Raw genomic sequence first — 19650 nt, forward strand, 5'->3', positions numbered from 1 at the left:
AGTATTAGCAAATAGAATCCAACAACTCATCAAAAAGATCATACGCCACGATTAAGTGGAATTCATCCCAGGGATGCAAGGATGTTTTAACATTCGAAAATGAATCAACATAATCCATCATATCAACAAAAATAAAGATAAAAACCATATGATCATATCAATAGATGCAGAGAAAGGATTTGACAAGATCCAACATCCGTTCATGATGAAAACTCTCACCAAAATGGGTTTTGGAGGAACTTTCCTCAAGATAGTCAAAGCCATCTACCACAAACCCATAGCAAGCATTATGCTCAATGGGGAAAAACTAAGGGCCTTTCCTCTAAGATCAGGGACAAGACATTGATGCCCACTCTCACCACTTCTATTCAACATAGAAGTGGAAGTACTTGCAATAGCTGTTAGGCAAAAAAAGACATTAATAGTATCCAGATAGGAAAGGAAGAAATCAAACTCACACTGTTTGCAGACGATGTTAATATATCTAGAGAATCCTAAAACCTCTACTAAGAAATTCTTAGAAACAATTGACCCGTACAGTAAAGTCGCAGGCTATAAAATCAATACTCAAAAATCCATGGCCTTCCTATATGCAAAAAATGAGTCAGAGGAAAGGGACTTGAAAAAGCAATCCCATTCACAATCGTGCCCCAGAAAATCAAGTACCTCGGAATCAGCTTAACCAAGGAAGTAAAGGACCTCTTCAAAGAAAACTATAAAATGCTGCTCCATGAAATAAAAGAGGACATGAGGAAATGGAAACATATCGCCTGCTCATAGTTAGGGAGAATCAACATTGTCAAAATGGCAATACTCCCCAAAGATTTATACAGATTCAATGCAATACCTATAAAGACACCCATGAAATTCTTCAAAGAAATAGATCAAGCTATCCTGAAATTCATATGGAGCAACAAATGCCCATGGATAGCTAAAACAATTCTCGGGAAAAAGATGATGGGAGGCATCAACCTCCCCAACCTTAAACTTTACTACAAGGCCGTAACGATTAAAACAGCATGGTACTGGAATAAAGGCAGAGCTGCAGACCAATGGAACAGGGTGGAATATCCCTACACACAACCACAAATGTATGATCATATAATCTTTGTTAAGGGAGCAAGAAATGTGAAGTGGACAAGGAAAGCCTCTTTTATAAATGGTGCTGGCACAACTGGACAACCACATGCAAAAGAATGGACTTAGATCTCGACCTGACACCATGCACAAAATCAGATCAAAATGGATTAAAGACCTCAACATCAGACCATAATCCATAAGGTACATAGAAGACAAGGTCAGCATAATCCTCTCTGATATTGACGTTAACAGTACCTTGAGAGATAACACGCAACTGATCGACCAATTGGAAACAGAGTTAAACAAATGGGAATACATTAAACTAAGAAGCTTCTGCACCGCAAAAGATACAGTGACCAGAATACGGAGACAATCTACAGAATGGGAAAGGATATTCACCCAATACCCATCCGATAAGGGATTGATATCAAGGGTATATAAAGCACCGGTTGAACTCTATAAGAAGAAAACATCCAACCCCATAAGAAAATGGGGAGATGAAATGAACAGAAACTTTCCCAAAGAAGAGATACGTATGGCCAAACGGCACATGAAAAAGTGTTCTTCATCACTAATCATCAGGGAGATGCAGATCAAAACAACTATGAGATGCGACCTCACACCACAGAGAATGACACACATCTTAAAGAACAAAAGCAAACGATGTTGGAGAGGATGTGGGGAGAAAGGGACCCTTCTATACTGTGGTGGGAATGCCGACTTGTTCAGCCCTTCTGGAAAACAATATGGATGCTTTTCAAAAAAATTAGAAATTGAGCTCCCATTTGACACAGCAATACCACTTCTGGGAATAAACTTTGGTACATCTATACAATGGGATACTATTCAGCTGTTAGAAAAGATGAAGTCATGAATTTTGCATATAAGTGGATCAACATGGAAAGTATCATGCTAACTGAAATGAGTCAGAAACAGAGAGATAGACATAGAATGATTGCGCTGTGGAATATAAAATAACAGAGTAGGAGACTAACACCCAAGAATAGTAGAAATAAGAACCAGGAAGTTGGGTCCATGGCTTGGAAGCTGGCCTCACATGCTGGGGGAAAAGGCAGTTCAGTTAGAGAAGGGAACATCAAGTAAGCTCTGGTTGGACGACCCGCTCGGGAGGGGAGATGTGTTCTGAAAGTAGACTATAGATTGAATACGATGGCCACTCAATATTCCTATTACAGACCACAACACCCAAAAGGAGAGAGAGAGGTCAAAAGGGAATGCCCTGCCAGAGAGGGGGGGGGGAATGAAGGGTGGATGACATTTGGAGGTGGGAGGAATCCTGGGTTCACTGGTGGTGGAGAATGGACACTGGTAGAGGGAGGGGTGCCTGAACATTGTATGAGGGAAACATAAGTATGAAAATGTGTAAATCTGTTACTGTACCCCCATGGTGATTCACTAATTTAAAAAATAATAATAAAATTTAAAAATAAAAATAAAAAAATAAGTGGCAAAAGGAATTTTTGTAGAGAGACTACTATGTTCCTATGATCTAAAATGGGATTGTGATGATGGTTTTACAGTGATTGGAATTTACCAAAATATATCAATTTGTACAATTACTTTTCGTTTATTTGTTTGACTTAATTTTGGGACCACATCCAACATAGCAGTGCTCAGGAGACACTCCTAGTGGGCTTGGCAGACCATATGGGGTACTGTGGATGGAACCCAGATTAGCTTCATGAAAATCAAGTGCAGTATTCTCTATACTGTCTCTCTGGACCTGAGCTGTATAGTTAAAAAACTGAACTTATGTGCAAAGCTAATGCATTTCTTCTCTTCACACCCAAACATAGAGCCATCATGCCTTCTATTTTCTATGCCCATCACTTTCTCTCCTTAAGGTGGTGTTTTACTTTTTTTCTTGGTATTTTACCCTTGAATCACTGTGAGATACAGTTATAAAGCTGTAAATGGTGGGTTTGAACACCCATCCCTCCACCAGTGTACACTTCCCACCACCAAGGTCACCAGTTTCCCACTCACTACCCTCCCCAGCCTGTCTCTATGGCAGGCATTTTCCTTCTCTCTCCCCTGCTCCCTCTTTGTCTGCCTCCCCTTGAGCATTGTGGTTCACAGTATAGGTACTAATAGGTTATTATGTTTGTTCCTTTACCTATATTTAGCATCTACTTCTTATCCAGAATGATCATTTCCAACTATCATTGTCATAGTTGTTCCTTTTCTATCCTATCTAACTTCCTCTCTCCGCACTTGAGGCAAGCTCAAACTGTGGACCAATCCTCCTGGCTCTTGTTTCTACTGTCTTTGGGTAGTAGTCTCATATTATGTTTTTTAATCTTACAAATGAATCCTATCATTATGTACCTATATTTCTCCTTCTGACTCATTTTGCTCAGTGTGATACTCTCCATGTCCACCCATTTGTAAGCTAATTTCATAACTTCATTTTTCCTAACAACTGCATAGTATTACATTGCGTAGATGTACCATAATTTCTTTAAACAGTCATCTGTTCTCGGGTACTGAGATTGTTTCCAGATTCTTGCTACGGTGAGTAGTGCTGCAATGAATATGGAAGTGCAGATAGCATTAGCATTTCTTTTTTTTTTTTTTTTTTTGCTTTTTGGGTCACACCCAGCGATGCTCAGGGGTTACTCCTGGCTTTGCACTCAGGAATTACTCCTGGCAGTGCTTGGGGGACCATATGGGATGCCGGGGATCGAACCCGGGTCGGCCGCGTGCAAGGCAAACGCCCTACCCGCTGTGCTATCGCTCCGGCCCCGCAGATAGCATTTCTACTGTGTGTTTTGGGGCCTCAGGGTATATTTCCAGAAGTGGTATTGCTGGGTTGTATGGAAGCTCAATTTCTAGCTTTTTAAAGAATTCCCGTATTGTTTTCCAAAAAGGCTGAACCAGTTAGCACTTCCATGAACAATAATGAAAAGTGCCTTTTTCCTCGCATACATGCCAGAATTGGTTGCTTTTGTTCTTTTTGATGTGTGCAGTCTGTGTTATGAGATAATTCCTCAATGTTGTTTTGAATTGCATCTCCCCTGTGATTAGTGATGTAGAATATTTGTGTGTCTTTTGCCTATGCCGATCACTTGACAGAGTCTGATTTCTTGAAAACCAATTATGATTCCAAAATGTCAAAGCCATTACTGGATAGTTGCTTTTCCCTTCAGTTTCCTTTGATCCTTCCTCATCTTTCTCATGCCTTGGCTGTAATGATTGACAAAATTTCTCCATTAACCTACTTGTCTCCCTTATTAACTTCTATATACTTCCATTTATGCTCCATCTCTACCAAACAAGTTTCCCTGTTCACTAGTCCCAATTATGCCAATCACTTCCTCTAAGTTATTTGGATCATTGTTATTTTTTAAGTAGGGTCCAACTCCACATGTCAATATATATTGGAAGTAAAGCTACTTTCAGCAATTTATAGCACCACCAAAGTTGTGGTGTAGGGCCACACTTGTGGTGCCTGAGGGGGCATAAAAATGCTGGGGACTGAACACAAGCCTCACATTCTGGGATACGCTTTACTACTTGAGCCATATCCCCAGTTCCAGACTTATCTCTGACTACCTCCATAATTTACCAATTTCTAATCATCGAGTATAGCTCTACCTTTTTTTCAAAAGTTGTGAACACATTAGGAAACAAATTACCTGAAAAATAAACAGAAGATGCAGGGAAATATTAAATAAGCATATGGATTTTTCAAACTAATATAACTAAGGCAAGCAAAATTAATTATAATAGGCACCATTTTCACCCATTACATCAGAGAAAGAAAATTTTCTCTGGTGTCAAAATCTGGGGCAAAGTGGTATCCATATATATTTCTAACAGCAATGTGTAAAATACCTTGGGAAAGCAGCTGTGTAAAATCTGCTCAAGAACAATAAGAATGCTCACATTCTTTTAACTAGTAATCAAAACTCTGGATAATTGTTTTTAATGAGATAATTCATAATGAGGAAAAGGTTATAGCTACTAATTTTTTTCTGAAGCATTATTTTATAATAGCAAGAATCTGTAAACAAAATATTTTTTAACAATTTAGGAATGATTAAGAAAATTAGAGCACATTATGCCAATGAAGCATTATGCAGCCATTAACACTTATAGCTATTGAGGAAGCCTGCATGTAAACATAAAAAATTGTTTACAAAGTAATTCTCAGTGGGAATAAGAGAATCAGGATGCAAAATCCTACTTATATAGTTATAACCATACCCCTCCCATATCAAATCTCTAGAGTTAGAGATAAATTCAAGCAGAGAAATGAAAAAAATCAGAATTTTAGAAAGGTTGGAAGAAGGCTACTTTTTCTTCTGCTTTTTATTTTCTACAATATTGTTTTCAGAGAGCAAGCATTCCTTCCCTACAAAAGTCACACATGTCTATTTTTGTGACCCACTTTCCCACTGCACCCCACTTTCTACATCCAGAGAAACTTATGTATGGATGATAGATGCAAAATTGTCTCTACCTCCTGCTCCTGCCCTGTACTCTCCCCTCATCCCTTTCATTATCACAAATAATATCTACAGAAATTTTATAATGCCAATTTATGTTCTAAATGCTTTACTAACTCATATAATCATCACAACAACCATATGAGGTAGGTACTCTTACCTCATTTAACAAATAAGGAAATTTATGTGAAAGATAAAGAAGGTGAAGTGGGCGTGGGAAGAAAAAGGACACCATTTGCTAAATTCCCACAGCTAGACATTATAAGGAAATGAATTTAAGTAGAGGCAGACTGATTCCAACGTCAGAACTCTTAACTGGAGTGGGGATTATTCCTCTAATGTACCCTATGTCTGCTACTTCTTATTTATACCATACATTTGTCACTTTTCATCCTACAGCAACTTATCTCAGTCAGCAAAAATTTTATTTACTTCTAGTTTGTCTCCAGTAGCTATGAGAGTTTGAGAAACTTGGCATCTGTGAATCTCAAATTATTTATCTGATTTTGTGGTTCTCAAAGTGTGTTCCCAGGACCGTCTGTGGGTAACTTGGTAAAAACGCAAACTTTGAGCTTTAATCCTTTTGATCATGCTCTTTTGAATGAGCCTTTGTATTTTTCTAATACACATTCACCTTTGTAAACCATGACCCTGGTTATAATAAACCTATATAATGGAGTTTGGGGGAAATAAAACATCACATGTTGTGTGTAACTTAGTTTGTGACACATAGGTTGCTTTGTAAAAGGACATGTGTTATGACTGTTAGTTAACTTTGTATAGATTTGTTTTCCCAGCCATAGGTGGGTGGGTATTGTAATCACTAATGCTTTCTTTAATATTTACCTGCTTGTCTAGAAAAAGAACAAAATTAACTAGTTTTTTGTTGCTGTTGTTTTGGCATCACATCCAGTGATGCTCAGGAATTACTCCTGGTTCTGCACATAGGGATCATTCCTGGTCAGGTTCGGCATACCATATGGGATACCTGGGACCAAACACAGTTCATCAAGGCAAGTACCCTGCCTGCTATAATATCACCCTGTCCCCATGGTTTTGAGAAAAGTCCTGCAACCTCACTGACTGCTAAGAGGTAATTCTAGAAAAGCACCTCAATGTCAGGTTTCCTTGGTATGGTCAACTTACTAGCAGTGACACTTTAGGCAAATGACGTATCTATGTACGCTTCAGGTTTTCTATATTGTTAGAGATACTAATAGTATGTAACCAATGAGAACAAATAAATACTTGTAAAAGTCTTTGAAAGGTGACTAAAATAGAGCACTTTGCTCAAGAAATGTTAGTAGGCAGTATTATTTGCATCATTTTACCCATTCAATGATGGAATAAGCTCTGTTTCTTTATTTGGCAAGTAAATGATGAGTCATCTCTTGAGCAACTTCTCTATCAAAAGCACTGTGATAAGCACAGAGAAAGCTATAACCAAGGAAAATGATTCCTCTCCTCAAGTTCTCACTCTAATATGGAAAATTTGGCAGATCTACTGGGCTGAAATCATTTCCTCACTACATTGTGAAGTCATGGAAGAAGTTAGTTTAGGGCAGAAATACCAAGACTAAATACAGAATCTAATAGTATCTTCACCCAGACCTAGGACCTCTGAGACATAATATTGAGGAATCATCTTTGAAGGTTTACTTAGGATCCTAATTAAAACAGTTATAATGTAACAAGCATGAATTGGGGAGCCAAACGAACCTGGGTCCTAATCTTAGCTGTATCACTTACTAGCTATATGATCTCAGCTAAATCACATAATTTTTCTGAACCTTACCTACAAAGTAAGTAGTAAAATGAAACATTGTGGAGAATAAATGAGATGAGGAAAATATGGCCTAGTGATTGATAATTTGGTAGATGAACAAAAAGTGTTTTGTTTTATCCTTTTCCACCATAAATCAGAAAGCTGATAATTCACCAGACTTTAGAATCAAAGGAAAGTCAAAACAATTCCCAACAATACCATCAAGACATAGGAAGTAATGCATCCCTACCCCTTGAAGAAGCCTGATTCATCTGCAGTCAGGATTCTCTCTCTAAGTGCACCCACAAAATCACAGCTTAGAGTCTTTTTGGAGTGAAGGAAATGTCTATTTGGAGTTTGAGTTAAAGACTCAATAAAATTTAGGGGCCTCTTAGATTATTTGGCCTGGAGAACTAATTAAATGAGTATATCAAGGAGTTTCACTAAAGAGAATGCTACTGAGATTGATAGAGAACAATTTGGAAAATCATAATCACTTATGGCATGTAGATTCATGTCTAGGAAGCATGGGTGTTGGGTGCCATGTTTGACACATTAAAGGTGTGACTCTCCACTCCAGATATTTTTCTTTAAGGGCTTATTCCCAAACAAATTTCTCCCTTTAACTTTTGCCAACTCTATGCCATTTATTAAAATAGCCTTGCCCTGGCACGCATATGCTGCCTGAGCCCATGTGATGCTTGTGCCTACATGGCCAAACACATGTGCCGCCCGCATCTCCCCTCTTGAGATGTGTACTTTCATGCTTTCATACTTTTGTGTCTAAAGCTCGGTAATGTGTAGGGGCTTCCTTCACCCTTGGAGAAGCCTGCGTTCGCTCTTGAGCGCATTATTCTTACTATTCTCTTTCCCACTTATCCTTTCCTCCTTCCCTCAGAAACCTCTAAATAAAATCTATTTACTTAAAAAATAGCCTTGCCCTTTTCCTTCTTTTAACACATTGCCACCACAACCTTCCTTTGAACTTTTAATAAACAAACTACAAATTCTCATTAAGTATTACAAAAAAACAGGTGGAAGTACCCAAGAAACAAGAACTTTCAATAACTCTGCACAAAAGCACAGCAGTAGCAGACATGGTTTCCTCTTTGCACCCCAGTAACAGCACAAACTGCCTAATGGACATGGGGGAAATAGGTGCATTTTTTCTTCTTATCATTTGTATTTCAGTATGGTATGGTCTCACATGTCCTTGTGAATGAGAAGGTCTCTGGGTTGATGGGCATGGAGTCCTATAATATTCCAAGAATACATTTCCAAAACTGTATTTAAACTAATATAATACAGTTAGTTTAGTCTGTAAAGCCCAACTACTGGTGGAGGCAGGGTGGATTAAATCTATGGCATCAAGCCTTTGGTATGGACACCAGATTGGTTTCCTCAAAGGAAACTGAGCAAAATGAAGATCTCACCAGTTTCTAGAGAAGCCTCAGAGGCGCCAGCACATCCTAGCTCTCCGAGCTGCCACTTACCTCCCTGACTGGCTGGTCTTCCTGTTTCCTGTTATTGGTTTCCATTTGTCCCCAGGAAATTCCTGCAAGGAAAAATTCTGATAAGTTAGAGAGCTCTGAGCAGGCAGGTATCCATATGGCTTTAAAAATGTGAAGAGGTCAGGAATCTGTCCCTTTCCAGGCCACACAGCTGGATGCTTCTACTCTCTCATACATGTTACAGAAATATAAACATGGACATCTGCCTTTCTGCTGGAACTCAGGGACATGGGCAGTGTGGTCTAGAGGCTCTGTGCTTTCCTCTACTTCTCCACTTCTTTGCCAAAACACATTAATAAAAACATTTTAACATGTTTGCTTCTTGCTCTGACTTTTGCAAAGGGGGTCTGGAGTGAATTGATATGACCTTACAGAACCTTAGTTTTCTATCTGCTAAATGAAGACTAGGTCAGCCTTTGCAATTCTGCAATTATGAGGATAAAATAAGATACAGACAGAGAGAGTGCCTAACACAGCACATGGCATGCAGAGATTCTGGATGTCAGGAAGTTTGTTTCCCTAATCCACCAATTTCCCTATACATACCTGCATGTTAGAGCCTCTAGAACCACTTACTTATATTTTAGAATCACCACAGCTCCTTGTGAAATATCTTAGTATCAGCCAGGACTTCCTGTCCATGTCCTATTTAGCACGGTGGAGATTCACAATAAACAGCAATGGCCAAACCAAAGTGCTGCTGCAACTCCTAACCTTCTTCCCTGTTTACTTTTCCTGGTTCCCTCACACTGATATGAATTGCCTGTGCATCTTAAACTTCTGGCTTGCTGTGAGTCTGGACTGAGGTAAGAATTTGCTGCCCCAGTAGATGCCATATCACTACAAGGTATCTTTCTTTACTTGAAGAGATTCTGGAACTATAATCACCCTCATGGAAAGGCAGTATAGAACAGTTTGGAGCTTAGTGTCTGAATCTAGATGCCATAGATTCAAATTCTATACCTGCCCTTCATAAAATCACACACCTGTTCTTCACAAAGTTTGTGATCTCAGGAAAACTATACAGGTTTATCTCATACTACTCAATAGTATATAGTGACAGCAACAGTGACTGCTTTGATAATTTAATGATTTAATAGACACACACACACACATATATATATATATGTGTGTGTGTCTATTAAATCATTAAATTATCAATATATATATATACAGCACCTGAAATAGTACCTGGTTTGCAGTACACATGCAAATGTTACTTGTCATTATATTGTACAATTCCTGGCATTACCAGTTACTAATTACCTTATTGAGCCCCAGCATCCTCAGCTATAAAGTTATAAAGTGTGGTCCTATTCAAACATGATGGTCTCTCATTATCTGTACTGCAAACTCTAACGCCCAAAGGAGGGAGAGTGTAGGGAGCCATTTTACCTTACTGATCTTATCCTGTCACTATTTGTTTATCACGAGCTAACCCCATGCCACACCTAACAAACGTTGCCACTCCTAATCTTACTGATCTTATCTTATCAGCATTTGTTTATTACTAGCTAAAGCCCATGCCACACCCTGCATTTCTATTGGGGGTCCCAGAGTGCATACTATATCACCTCCTCCCACCAGGGAGGTATAAATACTGTAACTGCCATAGAATAAATGCCTTTTCTCCCTCTTCCGGGCTCTGCGTCTATTCTTTCGGCTGCGCCCCACGAAGGGTTCTCCCTGCTGAACAGAACGAGACCTCCACATCAACTTCCACACCTGGCCGGAGAGGAGAGAGGAGAGAGGGGAGAGAGAGAAACAGAGAGAGAGAGAGAGGAAAAATACCTATAGGCTGGGGGATAGAAGGCAGGAGAGATATGGGGGGATACTGGCATACTGGTGGTAGAAAATATACACTGGTGGAGAGATGGGTGTTGGAACATTGTATGACTGAAACTTGATCATGAAAGCTCTGTAACTGTAGGCCATGTGATTCAATTAAAAATAAATATGAAAAATAAAAAAATTTGAAAGGTTGGTCCTATTATAATTTGTCTCATACAATCATTAAGTGAGAAAATATGATACATAACCAATTGACATAAAGTATGAGATATAAGTGTGCACTGAATTTCATTCTCTTAACAGCATGCAACAAAAGAGAGCTCTGGAACTTCTAACAACCAAATGGAGAAAGATCTTAGCCTTTTATTGGAAACCATCACAAATACTTTAGTAATCTGAGCTGGATACCCTAACCCAACAAAAATTTTCAAGTGGCAGAGGAAGAAATGGGGACATATTAGCTTGAAGATAGTCATCCGCATAGCTGAAAATCTTGTGGCTAAAAAGAGCTGCTTAGTAAGTTTAACGAGAATCCAATGTGTCCCTCCATCAGAGTACAAAAGAAGAGGTATGGCTATAGTATAGGTATAGATATACTTCATTGCTAATACCAATTACTGCAATTTAATAATTTTACTCCCTTACCTTTCAGAGTTATTGGCCTTGGACTGACACTTTTATAGCTCTTAGCTCTCACCCAAGTGAGAGCTAAGTAAAATTACAGTATTCAGTAATTTTCCCATATTGTCTTCCCTTACTTTAAGAGACAATAACTTACACACATATACAGGATGAGTACTACATGGCAGTTGCAATTCTAAGGAACACATATATTATATAGTTTAATCCTCACAACCAACACAGTAAGATGGTGCCATTATTACTTCTGTTTTTGTTAAGTTTAAGAATATGGACCCAAATAGTTTGGTTCCTGCCATAAGGGACCTTAAACCATTATTTTATACTTCCTCTCAATTTCTCATCATTATGTTATGAATATTTTTAAAATACAGAAAATTTAAACAAGTTTACAATGCACATTCATATACCAAGTGCCTAGATTGTATACTATTGTAGCATATTTTTCTTATCAAATATCTGTCACTTCTTTATCCACCAATCCTTCTAAAATTCTTAATGCATTTCAAATGACTTCTCCCCATAAATTTCAAAACTTAAATGAGATAAATTATTTGACAAACTACCAAAGCTTACTTAAGAAAAAACATAATCTAAATTACCCAATATCTGTTAAAGAAAACTAAATTTTTACTTAAAACTCTTTCCAAAAATGGAAAATCCAGGTCTATAGAGCTTCAATGGAGATTTCAACCAAAAAAGATAAAGAAAATCAATTCTACAGAAACCATTCTAAATATAGAGGAGAAAGGACTGTCTTCTAACTCCTTTGTAAGCCCAAAATATTGACATGCAAAATTAAGGCACTAAGAGAAAGCCGTAGACTAAAATCCTTGAGAAACACAGACACAAGTTCTTATATGATAAATGATAAAATGTAGCACTGTAGCACTGTCATCTCATTGTTCATAGATTTGCTTGAATGGGCACCAGTAATGTCTCCATTGTGAGATGTGTTGTTACTATTTTTGGCATATCAAATACGCCACAGGTAGCTTGCCAAGCTCTGCTGTGCTGGCGGGATACTCTCAGTAGCTTGCCGGGCTCTCGGAAAGGGATGAGGAATCGAACCCAGTTCCCACATGCAAGGCAATCACCCTACCCGCTGTGCCCAAATATTAGCAAATAAACATATAAAATGGGATAACAACACAAGAGTAAGTAGAAATTATCCTAGCAATGGTTCACTTTTAATTTTTTTGTTTTGTTTTGTATTTGGGCCACACCTGAAGGTGCTTGGTTACTCCTGGCAGTGCTCAGGGGGTCATATGGGTGCTGGAGACCAAACCTGAGTTGGCTGCATGAAAAACACATGCCCTAAAGTCTGTACTATCACTTCAGCCTAAAAGAGGAAATACTATATCAAGACTAAGTAGAATATATCTTTCAATGGTTCTTCTTTTAACTTTCAAATAGCTTATTCTTATTTTAAAAATTAATGTAATTCACTACATAAGTAAACTAAAAGAGAAAACAGAAATAACTGTCTCAATAGATACAGAAAAGGCATTAGAAAAAAAATTCCTCTTCCGTAAACAGCTGTTCCAAACAAACTAGGACTATAAGGTGTTAAACAGTAACTACAAAAGCCTACTGGTAACATAAAACTTCATAATAAAAGATGAATAACAGGGGGCTGGAGTGATAGCACAGCAGGTAGGGCGTTTGCCTTGCACGTGGCCAACCCAGGTTCGAATCCCAGCATCCTATATGGTCTCCTGAGTACTTCCAGGAGTGATTCCTGAGTGCAAAGCCAGGAGTAACCCCTGAGCATCGCCGGGTGTGATCCAAAAAAGCAAAAAAAAAAACCAACAACAAGATGAATAACAAAACATTACTTCATAATCTCACTACTTCTATTAAACATTGTATTGAAGATCCTAGATGGTGCAATAAGCCCCCCTGTTCCCATAAAAAGCACATACAATGAAAGGAACACATAAAATTATTTCTGTTTATAGATATCTAAAACTACCAAAATGCCTCTAGAACTAATAAGCAATTTTAGCAAGACCACAGAACACAAGTCTAATATACAAAATTTAATTGATATTTATGTAATAGCAACAAATCTAACTTGTCATTTAAAATATTATTTGCAATAGCATTAAAATTATGAAATCTTAATTATGAAAACAAAACAGTCTAACATTTGTATGCTTAAAATTATAAAATGTTATTACATAATATACTTCAAATATATACCTTAAACATTTCAACACATACACCATTAAGTTCAACAATCGCTTGTAATGTTTTCAAACAAAATTTACTTGCAGTGAAATTCACATCCCATGAATGCTGACTAATCTCTACAGCTATGAAATACAAACTCTCCTCCCACTCCTAGGTGATTGGTGGAGGGAAGCAGGTAACTTAAACTCTTATCTAGATACAGAACATGTTCATCATTATCCAAAAAACTTTCCTTTGCACCCATTCCTAGTCACTTCTCGTGCCACTTCCTATATGGTACTACTCTATTTATTCTCTATAGAGTAGCTATTTTAGTTCTCAACATAAAATAGAAGTGTAGGCACTCTTTATGCAAAGTTTCTTTCATCCCCAATGATTTTTATGCAAGTTATATGAATAAAAAATTCTCAGACCCCTTCCTGACCAAGGGCCCTGTGGAGCACCTGGCCTGGGGAAAATCCTCGAGCTCCAGGAGTGCCAGAAGTGAGCCCCAAACCCCTTGCAGGCACTGAAGTGACCCTCCGGTCCCTGCACAGGTGAAGCTTCTGCTGGGAGTGGCAAGCGAAAGGACCTGTGACCCTGAAGGCCCCCTTCCCGCCCCTGTGGAATGCTTGGTTGGGGAAACCCTGTGAGGCCCAGGGTCACCAATAGTGAACTCCAAATGCCAGGCAGGCACTGAAGCAACACACTGCACCCTGCACAGGTAGAGCGCCTAGTAAGTGTGGCCTCCCTGGCAGCGGCAGCTCATGAGGCTGCAGTTATTTTGCCCTTTCCAAGAATTTTGGACTCACAGCTAAGCCTCTATTACCTAATTCTGAAGAGGACATCCTTGCTACCCCAATCATATTAGACCAATAGTCCACGAGCCAATTCCAATCAAAATACTCCCCCTAAGCACCAAAATAAATGTAAACACAAAGAATTGAACAATCCCAATGAAAAAGAACACATAACCTGAAGCTACACTAGTGGCCCCACATACGGCAGAGAGGAGCACCAAAGAGGTAGTATTCTTAAAGGGGAAAAAACAGACCACCTGGGAAAACTGGATAGCTACCTGCAAAAAAATCAGATCAAAGTGGATTAAAGACCTCACTATTAGACATGAATATATAAGGTACATACAAGAAAATGTAGGCAGAACTCTCCATGACATTGAAGCTAAAATCATCTTTAAGGATGAAACAGCACTGACCATGCAGGTGCAAGTAAACATAAACAAATGAGACTACATCGAACTAAGAAGCTTCTGCACTTCCAAAAAAACACAGAAAGAGCCCAAAGAATGGGAAAGAATATTTACCCAATACCCATCTGATAAGGGATTAATATCCAGGATATACAAGACACTACTAGAATTGTATAAGAAAAAAACCTCCAACCCAATCAATAAATGGGGAGAGGAAATGAACAGAAGTTTCCTCAAAAAAGAAATACAAATGGCCAAAGACACATGACAAAATGCTCCACATCGCTAGCCATCAGGGAGGTGCAAATCAAAACAACAATGAGATATCATCTCACACCACAGAGACTGGCACACATTCAAAAGAACAGAAGCAACCAGTGCTGGTGTGGATGGGGGGAAAAGGGACGTTCTCTCACTGTTGGTGGGAATGCTGACTGGTCCAGCCTTTCTGGAAAACAATATGGACAGTCCTTCAAAAACTAGAAATTGAGCTTCCATATAAACCTGCAATAACACTTCTGGGAATATATCTGGAGGATACAAAAAAGCACAATAGAAATGACGTCTGTACCTATATGTTCATTGCAGCACTGTTCACAATAGCCCAAATCTGGAAACAACCCAAGTGCCCTAGAACAGATGACTGGTTAAAGGATCTTTGGTACATCTACACAATGGAATACTATGCAGCTGTTAAGAGAGATGAAGTCATGAAATTTGCTTATAAATGGATAAACATGGAGAGTATCATGCTAATTGAAATGAGTCAGAAAGAGAGGAACAGACATAGAAGGGCTGCACTCATTTGTGGAGTATAGAATAGCATAACATAAGGCTGAAACCCAAAAACAGTAGATACAAGGGCCAGGAGGATTGTTCCATAGCTGGAAGCCTGCTTCATGAGCAGAGGGGAGAAGGTAGATGGAATAGAGAAGACCCAAAAACAGTAGATACAAGGGCCAGGAGGATTGTTCCATAGCTGGAAGCCTGCTTCATAGGCAGAGGGGAGAAGGTAGATGGAATAGAGAAGGGATCACTAAGAAAATTATGGCTGGAGGAATCAGTCGGGATGGGAGATGTGTGCCATAAGTAGATAATGGACCAAACATGATAACCTCTCAGTGTCTGTGTTGCAAGCCATAACGCCGAAAAGCAGAGAGAGAGTATGGTGAATATTGTCTGCATAGACACAAGGGGAGGGTGGGAAATGGGAGGTATACTGGGGATATTGGTGGTGGAGAATGTGCACTGGCGGTGGGATGGGTGCTTGATCATTGTGTGATTGTAACCCAAACATGAAAGCTTGTAACTATCTTACAGTGATTCAATAAATTTAAATAAATAAATAAATAAATAATTTAAAAAAATTAAATAAAAAAGAGAGACCACCATCGACCGAGCCCATATAGAGTCCTCCCTTGCAGTGAGAGGTGGTCACTGATAGTAAACTGAATGGACCCACCTCCATACTACCACAGCATCAGGAAGAAACAGCACAGATCCCCCCGCCCCCCTGTCCCGAGGAGTGGATGAATAAAAGAGTCCTCAAGCCTTATCAGGGAATTCCCACAAATATAATCTCTCACAGAATTCAGAGATGATATGTTGATGATGTTCAATGAACGAAGTAAACGGTGAAGCAGGCATCAAATAAATTAAAGGAGAGCATGAAAGAAACAGTGGAATGCACAGCAAAGAAAATACAGGAAGAGGAGATAAGAGCAGAAATAAAAAAAGCTACAAACAGAATTGACACTAATAAAGGATTTGGTAGATGAAATAAAAAACTCATTGGGTGCCCTCAATAGTAGAATGACTACTGCCGAAGACAGAATCAGTGAGCTTGAAGATGACCTGCAGAAAGCATATGGCAAAAACATACAATGAGAAAAGACCTCAAAATAGCTCTAAGGCGAGTCAGAGACCTAGAGGATGAACTCAAGAGGAACAGTATAAGAATCACCGGAGTACCAGAAGCATAGGGAGGCAACCCCAATGAAACCCCAATAGTTGAAGATATCATTGAAGAGACATTCCCAGAGCTGAAGAATTCAGGCATCCAGGTTCAAGGAGCCCAAATGGTACCTGCTAAAAGAGATCCTAAAAAAAGAATCCAAGACATATCATAATCAGAATGATAGATAGCATGGATAGACACAATACTGCAAGCATCAAGGTCAAAGAAGGAAATCACATACAAAGGAACACCCCTTAGATTTACAGCAGACTTATCAGAGGAAACCTTCACAATAGTGAGATGTAGTAAAAAAAGCTCAATGAAATGAACGCCTCATCAAGAATACTTTATCCGGCTAAACTCTCACTCAAACTTGAAGGAATGATACACTATTTCATGGATAAACATCAACTCAGGGAATTCATATACGCAAAAACAACCTTAAAAGAAGGAATAAAGAGGCTACTATAAGACAAGAAAACCCCCTACAAGCACAATAAACCTCTACAGAAAAAATGGCACAAAACCCCATGACAATAATCTCTCTCAATGTCAATAGGCTAAATGCACCAATTAAGAGATAGAGTGGCATCATGGATTAAAAACCAACCCAACATTCTCCCGCCTACAAGAAACACATCTGAACAGTCAGAGAAAACACAGACTCAAAGTCAAAGGATGGAAAACAATCTTTTGAGAAAACAACTCCCTCAAAAACGCTGTTGTGGCCATATTAGTATCCTACAACATAGATTTCCGGCTAAAAAAGATTAGAAGGGACAGCGAAAGACATTTTTTTAATAATCAGGAGATATGTACAACGAAGAAATCACACTCCTAAACATCTATGTACCCAATGAGGGACCAGCTAAATACTTAAAAAAACTGTTAATAGACTTCAAGGAGGACATTTGTAGCAACACAATAGTAGTCGGATACATCAACACCACACTATCACCACTTGATAGATCAACCAGACTAAAACTCAGCAAGAAAGTACTGGTGTTCAATGAAGAAATGGGAGAGAGAGGACTAATAGATGTATATGGGGCTTTTTATCCCCCCCAAAAGGAATAAACATTCTTTTCCAGTGCACATGGAACATTCTCTAAGATAGACCATGTGCTGGGCCACAAAACATATGTCAATAGAACCAGAAGGATAGAAACTGTATCAACTCTGTTTTTCTGACCACAATGCACTGAGCATAGAAGTTAATCACACACAGAAACAGAGAATCAAATCAAACACCTGTAAATTAAACAACTAAATGTTGAACAATGAGTAAGTCGAGAGAAAATAAAGGGAGAAATCAAAAGATACCTGGAAACAAATGAGAATGAAGGCATGAGCTACCAGAACTTGTGGGACGCAGCTAAAGAGGTGTTGAGGTGAAAATTTATAGCTCTGCAAGCATTTCTCAGGAAGGAAGAAAGGGCCCACATAAGTAACCTGACTTCACAGCTCAAGATCTTAGAAAAAGTCCAACAAAAGGAGCCCAAATCAACTTATAGCAGAAATTAATGACATGGAAACCCCCCAAAAAATCTATCAAAGGATCAATGAAACCAAGAGCTGGTTCTTTGAAAAAATAAACAAGATTGATAAACCACAAGCAAGACTCACAAAGAAAGAGAGAGAACCCTAATAAACTGAATCAGAAATGAAAAGGGGATATCACAACAGAAAACAAAGAAATTCAAAGGATAATCAGAGATTTCTTTGAACGTCTGTATGCCACGAAATAAGAAAACCTAGAAGATATGGATAAATTCCTGGATTCTGATAAACTCCTAAGGCTGAGCCAAGAAGATCTGGAATACCTGAATAGACCTACTACTATCAAGGAAATTAAAACAGTACTTAAAAACCTTCCCCAAAACAAAAGTCCAGGTCCAGATGGAATCACTAGCGAATTGTTCTAAACATTTAAAGAGGACTGACTTACTGCCAGTCCTTTTCAAGCTTTTCCAGGAAATTGAAGAAACAGAAACTCTCCCAAATATTTTCTATGAGGCACATATCAACCTAATACCAAAAAGCAAACAGAGATGCCACCAAAAAAGAAAAGTATAGACCAACATCTCTGATGAACATGGATGCATAGATTCTCAGTAAATATTAGCAAATAGAACCCAGAAATTCATCAAAAATATCATACACCATGACCAAATGGGATTCATCCCGGGGATGCATAGATGGTTTAGTATTCATAAGAAATGTTAAATCAAATAAATTGACCAAACACTCCTGAAATTTATATGGAACAACATAGTCCATAATATCAATAAAATAAAAGATAAAAACCATATGATCATATCAATATATGCAGAGAAAGTATTTGACAGGATAAAGCACTTGTTTATGATGAAAACTCTCACGAAAATGGGAATTGAAGGAACTTTTCTCAATATCATCAAAGCCATGTACTACAAGCCTACGGCAAGCATTATTCTCAATGGGGAAAAACTACGAGACTTCCCACTCAGATCAGGGACAAGGCAAGGATGCCCATTCTCACCACTACTATTCAATATAGTATTGGATGTACTTGCCATAACAGTTAAGCAAGAAAAAGACATTAAGGCCATCCAAATAGGAAAGGAAGAAATCAGACTCTCACTCTTTGCAGATGACATGATACTATATTTATAGAACCCAAAAACCTCTACCAAGAAACTCCTAGAAACAGTAAACTTCTTTAGTAAAGTTGGCAGATATGAAATCAATAACAAATGTCCATGGCTTTTCTATACAAAAATAGAGAGAAGAAAGTGATGTGAAAATGGCAATCCCGTTCATAATCACTCATTAGAAAATCAAGTACCTCTGAATAAGTTAAACTAAGGAAGTAAAGCAGCTGTACAAAGAAAACTACAAAATGCTACTTCAAGAAATAAAAGAGGACACGAGGAAATGGAAACACATCCTCTGCTCATGGATTGAAAGAATTAACATTGTCAAAATGGCAATGCTTCCAAAAGCATTATACAGATTCAATTTGATCCCTATATGGGTACACATGACATTATTCAAAGAAATTGATCAAA

General features: G+C 38.4%; 1 protein-coding gene across 1 annotated transcript in view; it reads right to left on the reverse strand.

Moving 5' to 3' along the window:
• The window catches only part of SHROOM4 (shroom family member 4), a 348365-nt gene that overhangs the window by 56588 nt on the left and 272127 nt on the right, over positions 1-19650 (reverse strand). The window contains exon 5 of the mRNA XM_055123334.1: positions 8811-8872. Within this exon, the coding sequence (XP_054979309.1) occupies positions 8811-8872 (62 nt within the window). The remainder of the gene's footprint in view (positions 1-8810; positions 8873-19650) is intronic.

Source organism: Sorex araneus, chromosome X (assembly GCF_027595985.1).
Source record: "Sorex araneus isolate mSorAra2 chromosome X, mSorAra2.pri, whole genome shotgun sequence".
Lineage (NCBI taxonomy): Eukaryota > Metazoa > Chordata > Mammalia > Eulipotyphla > Soricidae > Sorex > Sorex araneus.